Genomic DNA, 12,990 nt, shown 5'->3' with positions numbered 1-12,990 from the left:
AGCTACTTTAGAATTTTGACTTGATGGTTATTGTTTTTTGTTAGCTATTAGGGGAGGGAGTGTCTGTGATCCTGCTTCAGTCCATTTATTTCTTTTCATAATTGAAGATCTAACCTGGTTGTGTGGGTTAGAGCTCAAAATTAATATTCCTTTTGGATGAAGGTATGGGATTCAATCAAGTACAGTGGAATTACACCATACCTGTGCTTAGTTTATGTGAATGTGGCCAGACTTGTTCCATCAAAATACTCAGTGTGTATGTCTAGGAGTAAGGGTGAAATTGGAGAAATTTTTTTCTTTCATCTTGGTTCAGTTTCTCAGGTGTCTTAGAGAGTATCTCACCACATTCAGTTAGTCTAGTTTTTAAACTGTGTTTTCGTGTGACATGGCCCCCTAAATGCAAGCCAGTCACTTTATTTCATGTTCACATCTCATGGTCACTTAGTGATTTCTCCTAATATTAGAGGGGAAAAACAGAGTCTTGAGTTGGACTGAAATGAAAGATAATGTGTCTGTATACTTTATAGATGATGTAAGGGATTTTTTTAGGGTAATTGTGAGTATATGTAATTTTCACTTTATGTGTTGACTTTGGAACCTACCTTGCCCACAGATTCTTCATTTAAGGCTGTCCCCCTAACAGAGTAATTAAAGCATTAGAAATTGATAATTAGGTGAACTAGTTTCATCAGGATGAGCTGCTAGCTACTTGCTAGTAATGTGACCTTAAGCTGGTCACTTTTCTAAGCCAGAGATTCGTGGTAATAATATTTGGCTTATCTAGCTCCTGGGGTTGCAATATGGATCAAATGAGATATGTCTAAACATGAATTAGATACTAATAATTAGGTATTCAATTTTAGAGAGTTAAAAAAATAGTTGTCATGAATTTTTTAGATCATAATAAGTTATCACTTATGTAAGCTATCACTACACTAGCTTTTGATAATTTTTTAAAAAGCGTTAATAATATACTTTAATCTATTTCTGTCTTTAAATATAAGGTGCCACTTTAAAGTAGCAGTTTCATTTCCCTCAAGAGTAGATTTGATTTTATGTAGGAATGCCTTTAGCTTCTTTACGTTGTAGTGATAGATGTTTTTTCCCCTCTCATTTTTGAAATTTGTTATAAATTAGTAACAAATCAAAGAATTTTTATCAAATAAAGGAAATTTTTGTTGCTGGGGTTTCATGAGTGAACTAGTCAAGGGTAGTATGGACACATATCTCCCTTTTTTTAAAAAAATACATCTTTTTTGGAGTATAATTGCTTCACAATGCTGTGTTAGTTTCTGTTGTACAACAAAGTGAATCAGCCATATGCATACATATATCCCCATATCTCCTCCCTCTTGTGTCTCCCTCCCACCCTCCCTATCCCACCCCTCTAGGTCGTCGAAAAGCACCGAGCTGATCTCCTTGTGCTATGCTGCTGCTTCCCACTAGCTATCTATCTTACATTTGGTAGTGTATATATGTCGATGCTACTCTCACTTCGCCCCAGCTTTCCCCTCCCCGCTGTGTCAAGTCCATTCTCTATGTGTATGTCTTTATTCCTGCCCTGCCACTAGGTTCATCAGTACCATTTTGTTTTTTTGGTTTTTTTTTAGATTTCATATATATGCGTTAGCATACAGTATTTGTTTTTCTCTTCCTGACTTAACCTCACTGCGTATGACAGACTCTGGGTCCAACCACCTCACTACTAATAACTCAATTTCGTTTCTTTTTATGGCTGAGTAATATTCCATTGTATATATGTGCCACATCTTCTTTATCCATTCATCTGTTGATGGACATTTAGGTTGCTTCCATGTCCTGGCTATTGTAAATAGGGCTGCAATGAACGTTGTGGTACATGTCTCTTTTTGAATTATGGTTTTCTAAGGGTATATGCCCAGTAGTGGGATTGCTGGGTCATATGGTAGTTCTATTTTTAGTTTTTTAAGGAACCTCCGTACTGTTCTCCATAGTGACTGTATCAGTTTACATTCCCACCAACAGTGCAGGAGGGTTCCCTTTTCACCACACCCTTTCCAGCATTTATTGTTTCTAGATTTTGTGGGATAATGGCCATTCTGACTGGGGTGAGGTGATACCTCATTGTAGTTTTGATTTGCATTTCTCTAATAATTAGTGATGTTGAGCATCTTTTCATGTGCTTCTTGGCCATCTGTATGTCTTCTTTGGTGAAATGTCTATTTAGGTATTCTGCCCATTTTAAAAAATATTTTAGATCCTGCATGCTGCAACTAAGAGCCCGCATGCCACAACTAAAGATCCCGCATGCCGCAACAAAGATAGCGCACGCGGTGACAAAGATCCCATGTGCTGCAACTAAGACCTGGCACAACCAAATAATAAATAAATATTAAAAAACCAAAAACAATCAGAACCTTGATTATAATTCTTATTGTCCAAATGGAGACAGACACTGCTATCATTGGTACTCTAGAGTTGGAGCCCAAGTTTAATCTATAACACCCTTGCTATTTAATGAGTCTGAGCAGGGAAAAACTGTTAGGATGTTTATATTAGTACTTGTATTATCCCCTATAATGATTGGTTTGAACTCAGGTCACTTTAGCTATTACTGAATATCTTCATGTGACAATTCTAATCAAGGTGTAGAATCATAGTTAAGGTAATAAATTACAAATAGGATCTTAATTTTTCCCGTTAGCTATGCTTTTTACCTAAGAGAGGTATATAAACATACAAGGATAGGCAGATATTAAGTCTATTAGTAGGCAACTGTAGACTCGATGTACAAACAGTGTAGTTTTAAAAAAGTACATTTTTTACAAGAAAGGAAAGCAGAATTTTTAGTGTGGACCACATACTTGCTGTAAACAATTGATTCAACTGCTGTACCTCTTCTCCAAGGCTGTTTCCTGAAATTCAACCTCAGTGTTCAGTTTCAGAAAAAAAAATTCATAGGGTGTGAAAGAGAGGTAACATTTAAAAGTTACCCTGGGATAAGAACTGAGAGCCAGCACATATGGTCATCCTGTGTGTGGGTGACCATATTATTCATTCTGTGGCATCTTAGTAGAGATTTGTATTGACTAAAAAAGAAAGGTGGTGGCAGATAGTACTTTTCATTTAGTATCCCTTCCTGTGTTTTCATAAATGATGTATCAGAGTTAAGGGGTTATTTCTAAGTGTTTTGTAAAGTTTTTAAGAGTTTCTGATTGAAAGTTCAAAAGGCTTTGAACCAAAACATTGAAAGGTGATTCTGTTATCTCTTCTCCAGGCTTGGTAAACTCAGGTTCCCATAACTTTTCTTTTTTAAAAAATATTAATTTATTTTGAATTTTTAAATTTAATTTATTTTTTATACAGCAGGTTCTTATTAGTTATCTATTTTATACATATTAGTGTGTATATGTCGATCCCAATCTCCCAATTCATCCCACTACCCCTTTCCCCCCTTGGTGTCCATATGTTTGTTCTCTATGTCTGTGTCTCTATTTCTGCCTTGCAAACAGGTTCATCTGTACCATTTTTCTAGATTCCACATATATGCGTTAATATACGATATTTGTTTCTCTCTTTCTGACTCACTTCACTCTGTATGACAGTCTCTAGATCCATCCACGTCTCTACAAATGACCCAATTTCATTCCTTTTTATGGCTGCGTAATATTCCATTGCATATATGTACCACATCTTCTTTATCCATTCATCTGTCGAGGGGCATTTAGGTTGCTTCCATGACCTGGCTATTGTAAATAGTGCTGCAGTGAACACTGGGGTGCATGTGTCTTTTTGAATTATGGTTTTCAATGGGTATATGCCCAGTAGTGGGATTGCTGGGTCATATGGTAGTTCTATTTTTAGGTTTTAAGGAACCTCCATACTGTTCTCCATAGTGGCTGTATCAATTTACATTCCCACCAACAGTGCAAGAGGGTTCCCTTTTCTCCACACCCTCTCCAGCATTTATTGTTTGTAGATTTTTTGATGATGGCCATTCTGACTGGGGTGAGGTGATACCTCATTGTAGTTTTGATTTGCATTTCTCTAATGATTAGTGAAGTTAAGCATTCTTTCATGTGTTTGTTGGCAATCTGTATATCTTCTTTGGAGGAATGTCTATTTAGGTCTTCTGCTCATTTTTGGATTGGGTTGTTTGCTTTTTGATATTGAGCTAAATGAGCTGCTTGTAAATCTTGGAGATTAATCCTTTGTCAGTTGCTTCATTTGCAACTATTTTCTCCCATTCTGAGGGTTGTCTTTTCGTCTTGTTTATGGTTTCCTTTGCTGTGCAAAAGCTTTTAAGTTTCATTAGGTCGCATTTGTTTATTTTTGTTTTTATTTCCATTTCTCTACGAGGTGGGTCAAAAAGGATCTTGCTGTGATTTATGTCATAGAGTGTTCTGCCTATGTTTTCCTCTAAGAGTTTGATAGTGTCTGGCCTTACATTTAGGTCTTTAATCCATTTTGAGTTTATTTTTGTGTATGGTGTTAGGGATTGTTCTAATTTCATACTTTACATGTAGCTGTCCAGTTTTCCCAGCACCACTTATTGAAGAGACTGTCTTTTCTCCATTGTATATCCTTGCCTCCTTTGTCATAGATGAGTTGACCATAGGTGCGTGGGTTTATCTCTGGGCTTTCTATCCTGTTCCATTGATCTATATTTCTGTTTTTGTGTCAGTACCAGAGTGTCTTGATTACTGTAGCTTTGTAGTATAGTCTGAAGTCAGGGAGTCTGATTCCTCCAGCTCCGTTTTTTTCCCTCAAGGCTGCTTTGGCTAGGTTCCCATAACTTTTAACTTATAGGTTATATTTTCCTATTTCTAAGTTATTTTGATGGGTCTTATTTAGACCCTAACAAAAAGATTCTTCTATTAGAGTAGTTTTAAGACATAAATGTGTAGTTCTTAGCCTATTACATGGCATGTAGTACTCAATGAATGATAGTTAATAAGGACGGTGACAATAATGCCATAATTTACTTAGATGTAGTCTAAGTCACAAATTTAAATATTTTTCATTTTTTTCCCTTTTCAGTTTTTCCATGGATGTGGCGGGGGGATGGTTCAGGTGGTAATGCGAGTGATGGGGAGCAGCAGCTGAGGCTTCACTCGCTCGCCTGCTGCTCACCTCCTGCTGTGCGGCCCGGTTCCTAACAGGCCACGGACTGGTACTGGTCCTCGGCCTGGTGGTTGGGGACCCCTGCTCTAAAGTAGCATTTGAAACATTCATGGGTTAGAAGTACTAAAAATAGGACATTAGTAATAAAAAAGTAATTTATCTAGTTATATCTACGACTTACCCCAGCCTTTATTTCTGAACTCTCCAAAAGCCCCTTCTTGTTGAACCTGCTGTTTTTTGGGGGGGACGGTGCTCAGTAGTGTTATGCAGCTCCGTTAGCTGCTCTGTTGTTACAGGGCAAGATTGGAAGCTGCTTGGGGTCATTTATAGCTGATGGTCTGTGTAGACATAAATGTGAGTGCTCAATTTTATTCAAACTTAAAAATTCAGTTCCTAACAGTACATTGATAAGTGTAGTCTTGATCTTAAAGAGATCCTGAAGGATAGTAACTTTGTCAGTTCCTCAAAGATAGGAACTCCCTCCTGTTCATCTTTGAATTCCCAGTGCCTGGCACATAGTAAACAAATGAATGAATGAATGAATGTCTTTTGTCCCTCCCCATCCTTTCTTTCTTCAACTTCTGCCTGGCCATTCAGTAAAACTTTTAGTATTCTATTGTGGGAATGGAGAGTTTTGTATGTGCTCTGAATTAAAAAGCAAATTAAGTTAAACTAAATGGAAAAGAAAGCATCAGGGGAGTGGAATGTGTGAAGAAAATCACTTTTACATGCATGTACATCTTGTTTTTTTTGTTTGTTTTTTTTTTGTTCATCTTGGTTATAATTAGCCTTTGATAGAAACCTTTTCTTACTGCTCTTCTAGATAGTTTCCTTGTGCTTTTCATATTTCTTTCTCTCTTTCAAATTTTCCTGCTTGTGAAATCTAGAGAATTGACAAATAGACATTAGAAACTAATATAAGTATCTAGTAAGAGGAATTAGGACAGCTTAGTAACTAAGAAAATGTTTTATTTGTATGGAGAAAACTATGTATAGCTTTATTAGGTTCATGTGAATCATAGTATACTAGCAAAGGAGTAGCTTAACTGCCTTTATCCCCAACACAATACCCTATAAACCGGATTCTTCCAATTACGACATACCGTTATTTCTGCCTCCCAGTGTACACGCAGTATGCCACCAGAATTACCATCCCCCTCCAACAAAATAAAAGCAACTATATAGTTTGTTTTCTGCCAGGCCACTCCTTCATAACCTGACTCCTTATTTGCTGACCAGGATGTATGTTGACTTAATAATCGTTTCTGTGAAAGGGAACCATATCTTTTTAACCTGCCAATTAAAAAAGTGTGATTCTGTATGTTTTCCCATCAAGGTAACCTGGCCGTCCCTGAATTAGTCTTATGTGAAAATGTTGCACGGAAGTTAGACTTCCCTGTAGTAACACCCATTAAATTACTCAAGCATGAAAACATACACGCACAAAATATCCTTATCTACCAATAAGGTATGTTAGCTGCATATTAGCTTTTCCCTTTCTCATACTTGGTATTGAGCTAAATACATTCCAGAAATCTAGATTGTCCTTGAGTATCAGTGCTTCACCTGTCCTTTTGGCCTTTGCACACTCCCCCAACACTCCACCTGCCTATACACACACAAATGTTACAGTTTCATTTTGAATGTATACACAGCGTTGTCAAACATGGCACTTCAGCAGCCCATCTGCAAATCACTGATAAAATAATGACCCAGGCTTTTTCATTCAGTCTGTCCAAGTTAGGAAGTGGTTTGGTCTTTGTCAGCAATGGTATTAATATTTTGGGCCTATTTCTTAGGGCGTAAGTAGTGGTGAATTAAAACATAGCTTTGGATTTCTTTGGGTTTAATTTTTGTTGTCGTTGCTTTAGTGTTAGATTTTACCAATTCTGAGGGGGAAAACTAGAACGTCTGGAAGGAGAAATGCAAATGCATTATAACTAAATTGTGCTGGCTACAATTTTATAATAAATACTCAGATCAGTTTTAGGATGCTTTGGTTTGTGGTAATGAGGTTGAGAAAAGAATTGGCTTATAAAACTGGCATTTAAAATTCATGAATGTCACAAATTTTTTGGAGGTTAGAAATGTAGATGAGAATTTAAAATGTTAATTGGTAATACTGACTGTATGTAAAATCTACCTGTGTGTAACAAGTAACGAAATAATTCACAACTACATGCAAGTTAATTGTTTTTCAAATTAGAAACGAAATTGTGACAGCATAATCTTAACCTTTTTGCATTTTATTTATAGTTTTTTTTAATTTTAGTTTCAGTCTGATGGAAGCAAACAAGAAGATAAAGAGAAGACGGTAAGAGACTAGAAAATCCAATGTGTCTAATGTTTGTCTAGGTACAGCATACTGTAAATTTTACTGTGAACAAGCTTTAATCACCTATGTGAATAACTATTTTATACTTTACATGTTGAATGTAGCTTTTGGCATATCGTACAAAGTATCTTTGAAGATTGACAGCCTCCTGTTTTTGAGTATTACCATGTTGAGAAAGGAAAAGGGATAAAAAGTCCCTCATTCTTGCTACCCCTTTCCTTCCCTCACCTCATTTGCTTTCTTAGATGGAGAAACACAGATAACCATTGTGAAGAGTACAGTGATAGTGTGGGGAATTAGATATGGTGTGTTATTAAATCAAGGAATGGCAATATTTCCAAGGCTTACATAAATTTGTCTGGGGGGGGGATTAATATGCACCTCTTAACTGAAATAATTTTTCCTCCATTTTTCGTAGGAAGTTATCCTTAGCTGCTTGCTTAGCATTACTGACCAGGTATTACTTCCATCTCTTTCTTTGATGGACTGCAATGCTTGTATGTCTGAGGAACTGTGGGGAATGTTTAAAACATTTCCATATCAGCATAGGTAAATACATAGTATTTTTGTATTTTTAGCTACTATTCTAGTGCACTAACCTCTAAGTGTTTAACTTTTCCTAATTCTTCATCTCATCATTTTCAAGATATCGTCTGTATGGCCAGTGGAAGAATGAAACTTACAACAGTCATCCACTTTTAGTAAAAGTTAAAGCTCAAACAATAGACAGAGCCAAATATATCATGAAGTAAGTTTTAATTTATTTTTCTTCTTAATATCTGGATCTGATTTACTTTTTTTCAGCCAGCTCATGTCTGAGCCTCAGTTTTGAGGAAGCCCAGGAGTATTTGCTAATGGTGTAGCTAATTATATACTATACATAGAGTGACTATCACTTTTTGTGGTTTTTAGCTCATTTTGACTACCATGTTAGTTTTTGTAGTTGTCATGTTTGCACAGCTATAAAATCTAATAAAAATCCTCTTTAGGATGCATTATATTATAGGATGAGGTTTTTTTTTTTTTTTAAAGGAGAGCATACTGTGTAGCCTTTGCTCAATTTGCATAATACATTCAGTGGCTTGTACAAGGTAGTCAAAGTTCTAGGAATTTCTGTTGAAAGTTATAATAAAGATTTCTTTTTTCTTTTTGGAAGATCTAGTAGAATCATGCAGAACTATCTCCTTAGGGAGTCAACTTTTGAAAAATTTATAGTTTTTTCATTTGTGTGCTTTATTTTCATGTCATTAAAAACATAAGAGTGATGTTAATCTATTGATACTTCCTGATAAACTGTTTGAAGTTTAATTATGAAAATTGTATACTTCAGATCAGTATTGGTTTAGATACTAATTACACTGCTGTATTGCAAGGGTTTTCAGCCAGGCTGTTTATTGTTATTTCTTTTACATTTGTGCAGTCGTACGGTTATTCTAATTAGAAGTAGTGCATTCACTAGTTTAACTAGATTTAACAGTATGCAGTGACTCTTTCTTTTTTTTAAATAAATTTATTCATTTATTTATTTTTGGCTGTGTTGGGTCTTTGTTGCCGTGTGCGGGCTTTCTCTAGTTGCAGCGAGTGGGGGCTACTCTTCGTTGTGGTGCACGGGCTTCTCATTGTGGTGGCTTCTCTTGTTGTGGAGCACAGCCTCTAGGCATGCGGGGTTCAGTAGTTGTGGTTCACAGACTCTAGAGCGCAGGGTCAGCAGTTGTGGTGCACAGGCTTAGTTGTTCCGTGGCATGTGGAATCTTCCCAGACCAGGGCTCGAACCCATGTCCCCTGAATTGTCAGGCAGATTCTTAACCACTGTGCCACCAGGGAAGCCCCCAGTGATACTTTCTTTGCTGAATGATATTGTTGTAGGTCACAGTCTACCAGGGAAACAGCTGTGTGCACAATCACAGTCTGGTTTAATAGATGCTTTTATACAATATGTATAAAGTTCTATGGGATGATAGAGAGGAGAATGAATATTTCACCCCATGGAAGTTGGGGAAGGCATGGAAAGAGATGATATTTATTAGAACTGGTCCTTCCGAAAGAGTTCCAGGCTTAAAAATTCCCCAAGTAGAGTTTCTAGCTTAACAACAACTAATATTTTTGAAGCCATTACTATGTGTGGTGGGCGCTGAACTAAGTGCTTTATATGGATTATTTAATGATACATTAATTTTTTTTTTGATAAATTTATTTTATTTATTTATTTTTGGCTGTGTTGGGTCTTCGTTGCTGCACGCGGGCTATCTCTAGTTGCGGTGAGCAGAGGCTATTCTTCGTTGCAGTGCGTGGGCTTCTCTTGTCGTGGAGCACGGGCTCTAGGTGTGCGGGCTCAGTAGTTGTGGCTCACGGGCTCTAGAGCACAGGCTCAGTAGTTGTGGCGCACGGGCTTAGTTGCTCCGCGGCATGTGGGATCTTCCTGGACCAGGGATTGAACCCGTGTCCCCTGCAATGACAGGCATATTCTCAACCACTGTGCCACCAGGGGAGTCCCGATACATTAAATATTGAATCTGTCTCTTCCACTCTCTACCACCACTAACTTAGTTCTTTTATCTGGAGTGTTATAGTGCCTTGTATTACTCTCTTTCTTCAAAATCCTTTGGTGACTAAGCATTGCCTGCAGGTTATATGTCAGACTTTATGGCTTGGTGATATAAGAGAACCTTCATGATCTGTCTCTCCCTATTTCCATCCTCATTTCCCGCCAATTCTACCTCTAACTGTACTGAGCCCACTTATGTTTCCCTAAATGTGCTATGGTCTCCTTTTCCTTTGCATATATTTTTTGTTTCTTTTGTTTGTACAGGTTTTCCCTTACCTCTTTTTCCTCTCTCCATCTGGTGACCTCATCATTGGACAGTGGGCTCCAGTGTCACCTCTGTGAAGCCTTCCATTGCACATACCACCAAGCACAATTGATTGTTCTTTATTTGTGCTACCACTATCTCATATGCATATAAATACTATCATACCGCTTATGTATATTGCTATGATTATTTTTCTTTTTAAAATTATCTAATATTTTGACTAGTTTATATATTCACATGGTTTAAATTGTAGTAGATATGAAAAGGTAGACAGTAAAAAGTCTCTCACCCTGTCCACTCAGTTCTCCCAAGGAAAAAAAAAAGTGGTCACTGTTTAGTTTCTTATTTATCATTCCGGCTATTTTTATGTATATGCAAGTGAATACAAATATATTATTCCCTCCCTTTTTATACTACTGATAGCATATAATAAGTACTGTTCTATAAGTTGCTCTATTTGTTTAAGAATATAAAAATTTTAAAAGTGGTTTTAAATCTACCTCCCCAGCTGGACTGAGCTTGAGAGCAGGAGCTGCTACTCATCCTTGTATTCCTAGTGCTTAGCACTTTGCCTGTCACAGAAGACATTAATATGAATTAATGAATAAGTAAATTAATACAAATGTTTATCACAGAATATGTGCAGAATTTTTAATGTACTTGGATTTTTGTTCTATTTGTAAGCTCAACTGTTTCACCAGCCTTGAATAATATGATTTTGATATTGATTGAACTTTTTAAGTTGAGAATGGAATGTATTAATTTATTGCTTGGGAATTTCACAAGTTTTGATTACTGTTTAAAACATGAATTTGCTATAGGACATCCAGTAATTCATGCCACAAATGTTCATTGACTGTGTTCCATATGCCAAGCACCATGGTTGCTTGAGAGGAGGACGTAATAAAGATAATATTCCTTTTATTTATTTATTTTTTTTGGTGTTGGGGGAGAGGAAGCAGAAGGGAGTGGGATAAAAAATATGGAAAGGAAGGGTTGGCTTTGGCAGGTAGGAGGGCTTGCCTGAAATAGTAGGGTTAGAAGTAAGGGCAGGTGGTGGTAGAACTTTATTTGTGCTTCAAATAAAGCTTCAAAGTAGAACAGAGTATAGCCAAAGTTTAAAACTGATGGGTCTCTCTTTTCCATGGGAAAAAAAGAAACTGGGCCATGCAGAATGGGAAAGGGAAGCAGTTGTTGATGAAATAATTTTGATTGATGGATCAGTTTTGTCAAAAGAAGTTTCTTAAGATAATTATATCAAGTTTGTCACTTCCAGAATGGTCACATTCCTTGAATTGTCAACTAAATTCATTATTTGCTTCATTATATTTTCACTCTAGAAAGCTTCCTGTCACTTGTTAGTTTTTCAGGTTTCTAGATTTATTATGTAGTAATTTCATCAGAAGAGTTAAAGATCCTGTGTAATAATTGTTTTGAATTTGTAAGCATTTCGTAGATATAAATTTCCAAAAGGTTAGTAAAAGAATACTGAGTAGAGGGAGAATTAAAGAGGAAGGACAAGAGTAGAATTGATTTTTCAAGAATTGTTTACTTTGAATATGAAAACCAGAGAACTTCTTGTATCAAGGAGTGCAGCATTAGCTATCACTCTGTTAGGGTCACTGAGACAGATGGCATGAGGCATTTCAATGTATTACACCAAATTTGATATCTTAATCCCTAAACTGATAATGAGCCCTTCTAAATCTAAAATAATTATTCTCTGTAAGAAGAGTTTTATGTACTTGTAGAGTACGTTAAGAGTTTTAATGCTTGTTAGACTATTACTATAAAATGAACCACGTGTATATTGTAAATGTTACGCAGTAATACAAAATTTTAATACCCTCTTAGAGAATGCCTAATCAAAATAGCCCAAGTCCTGTAGTAAAGCATATGATGAGGGTGGTTGTTTACATGGATCCATTTTGGATATTTGGGAAATAAATTTTTTTTCGTGATGTAACAAAGCTACCAACATTAAAAGGGAAATTACTTAAGATGATCCCTGCCACCTTTTTCTCCCCTTGTAGGCGTCTAACCAAGGAAAATGTGAAGCCTTCTGGAAGACAAATTGGGAAGTTGAGCCACAGCAATCCAACCATTTTGTTTGATTATGTATGTTTTGAGGTTAATACTATTTTCAGGGATTTTTCTTTTTGTAGTCTTTAAATCAGCACAAGTGGAAATAGAATGATGTAGTTTAAAAATGTTTGATAGTTTTAGGGGACAAAAACTTTAGCAAATGAAACATTGTATGGTTATTCTAAAAACAAAATTTAGTATGTAATATATTTAACACATTGATCTACTTTTCTAATAATAAGTGACAGTGCTGCTGTTTTTAAACAGACTAACATTGTCTTGTGTACCACATTTTGAGTTATAAAAACATTAATAAAGTGATGCATTATTTGTTGTTTTTAGTTTTTAGAAACATTTGAACAGCATTTCATTGTGATTCAGATGTAACACTTTCATGTTTAGAAAGATATTTCTAAAGCACATTATAATTCCAAAATTCAAGTTTGGATGCACTGGAATTATTTCCTAATTGGAAATTGTAGCCTAAGAAAATATTTTCTAAGGAAATGATAGAATAGTAGGTTTTATATAAATACACAATGGAAGGAAACTAATTTTAAGCATTATTTCTTTTAAAAAAAAAGTGTAGCCATTATTTAGTTAGCACAGTAAAAGTTCTCTTTTGATTAGTCAATGCCTTTTATTCTTTGTTGCTGT

The 12,990-nt window shown here is 36.0% G+C and overlaps 1 protein-coding gene across 8 annotated transcripts in view; it reads left to right on the top strand.

The window, feature by feature from the left end:
• THOC2 (THO complex 2) overlaps nucleotides 1–12,990 on the top strand; it is a 102,703-nt gene that overhangs the window by 56,915 nt on the left and 32,798 nt on the right. For all 8 annotated transcript variants that reach the window (XM_036839257.1, XM_036839256.1, XM_036839254.1 and 5 more), the window contains 4 exons: nucleotides 7,376–7,417; nucleotides 7,857–7,987; nucleotides 8,085–8,186; nucleotides 12,282–12,366. In XM_036839257.1, coding sequence (XP_036695152.1) covers nucleotides 7,376–7,417; nucleotides 7,857–7,987; nucleotides 8,085–8,186; nucleotides 12,282–12,366 — 360 coding nt within the window. The remainder of the gene's footprint in view (nucleotides 1–7,375; nucleotides 7,418–7,856; nucleotides 7,988–8,084; nucleotides 8,187–12,281; nucleotides 12,367–12,990) is intronic.

The sequence above is a fragment of the Balaenoptera musculus genome, chromosome X, assembly GCF_009873245.2.
Source record: "Balaenoptera musculus isolate JJ_BM4_2016_0621 chromosome X, mBalMus1.pri.v3, whole genome shotgun sequence".
NCBI classification, from domain to species: Eukaryota; Metazoa; Chordata; class Mammalia; order Artiodactyla; family Balaenopteridae; genus Balaenoptera; species Balaenoptera musculus.
Note: the sequence above shows the minus strand (reverse complement) of the source record. Positions and strands in the feature narration are given on the sequence as shown.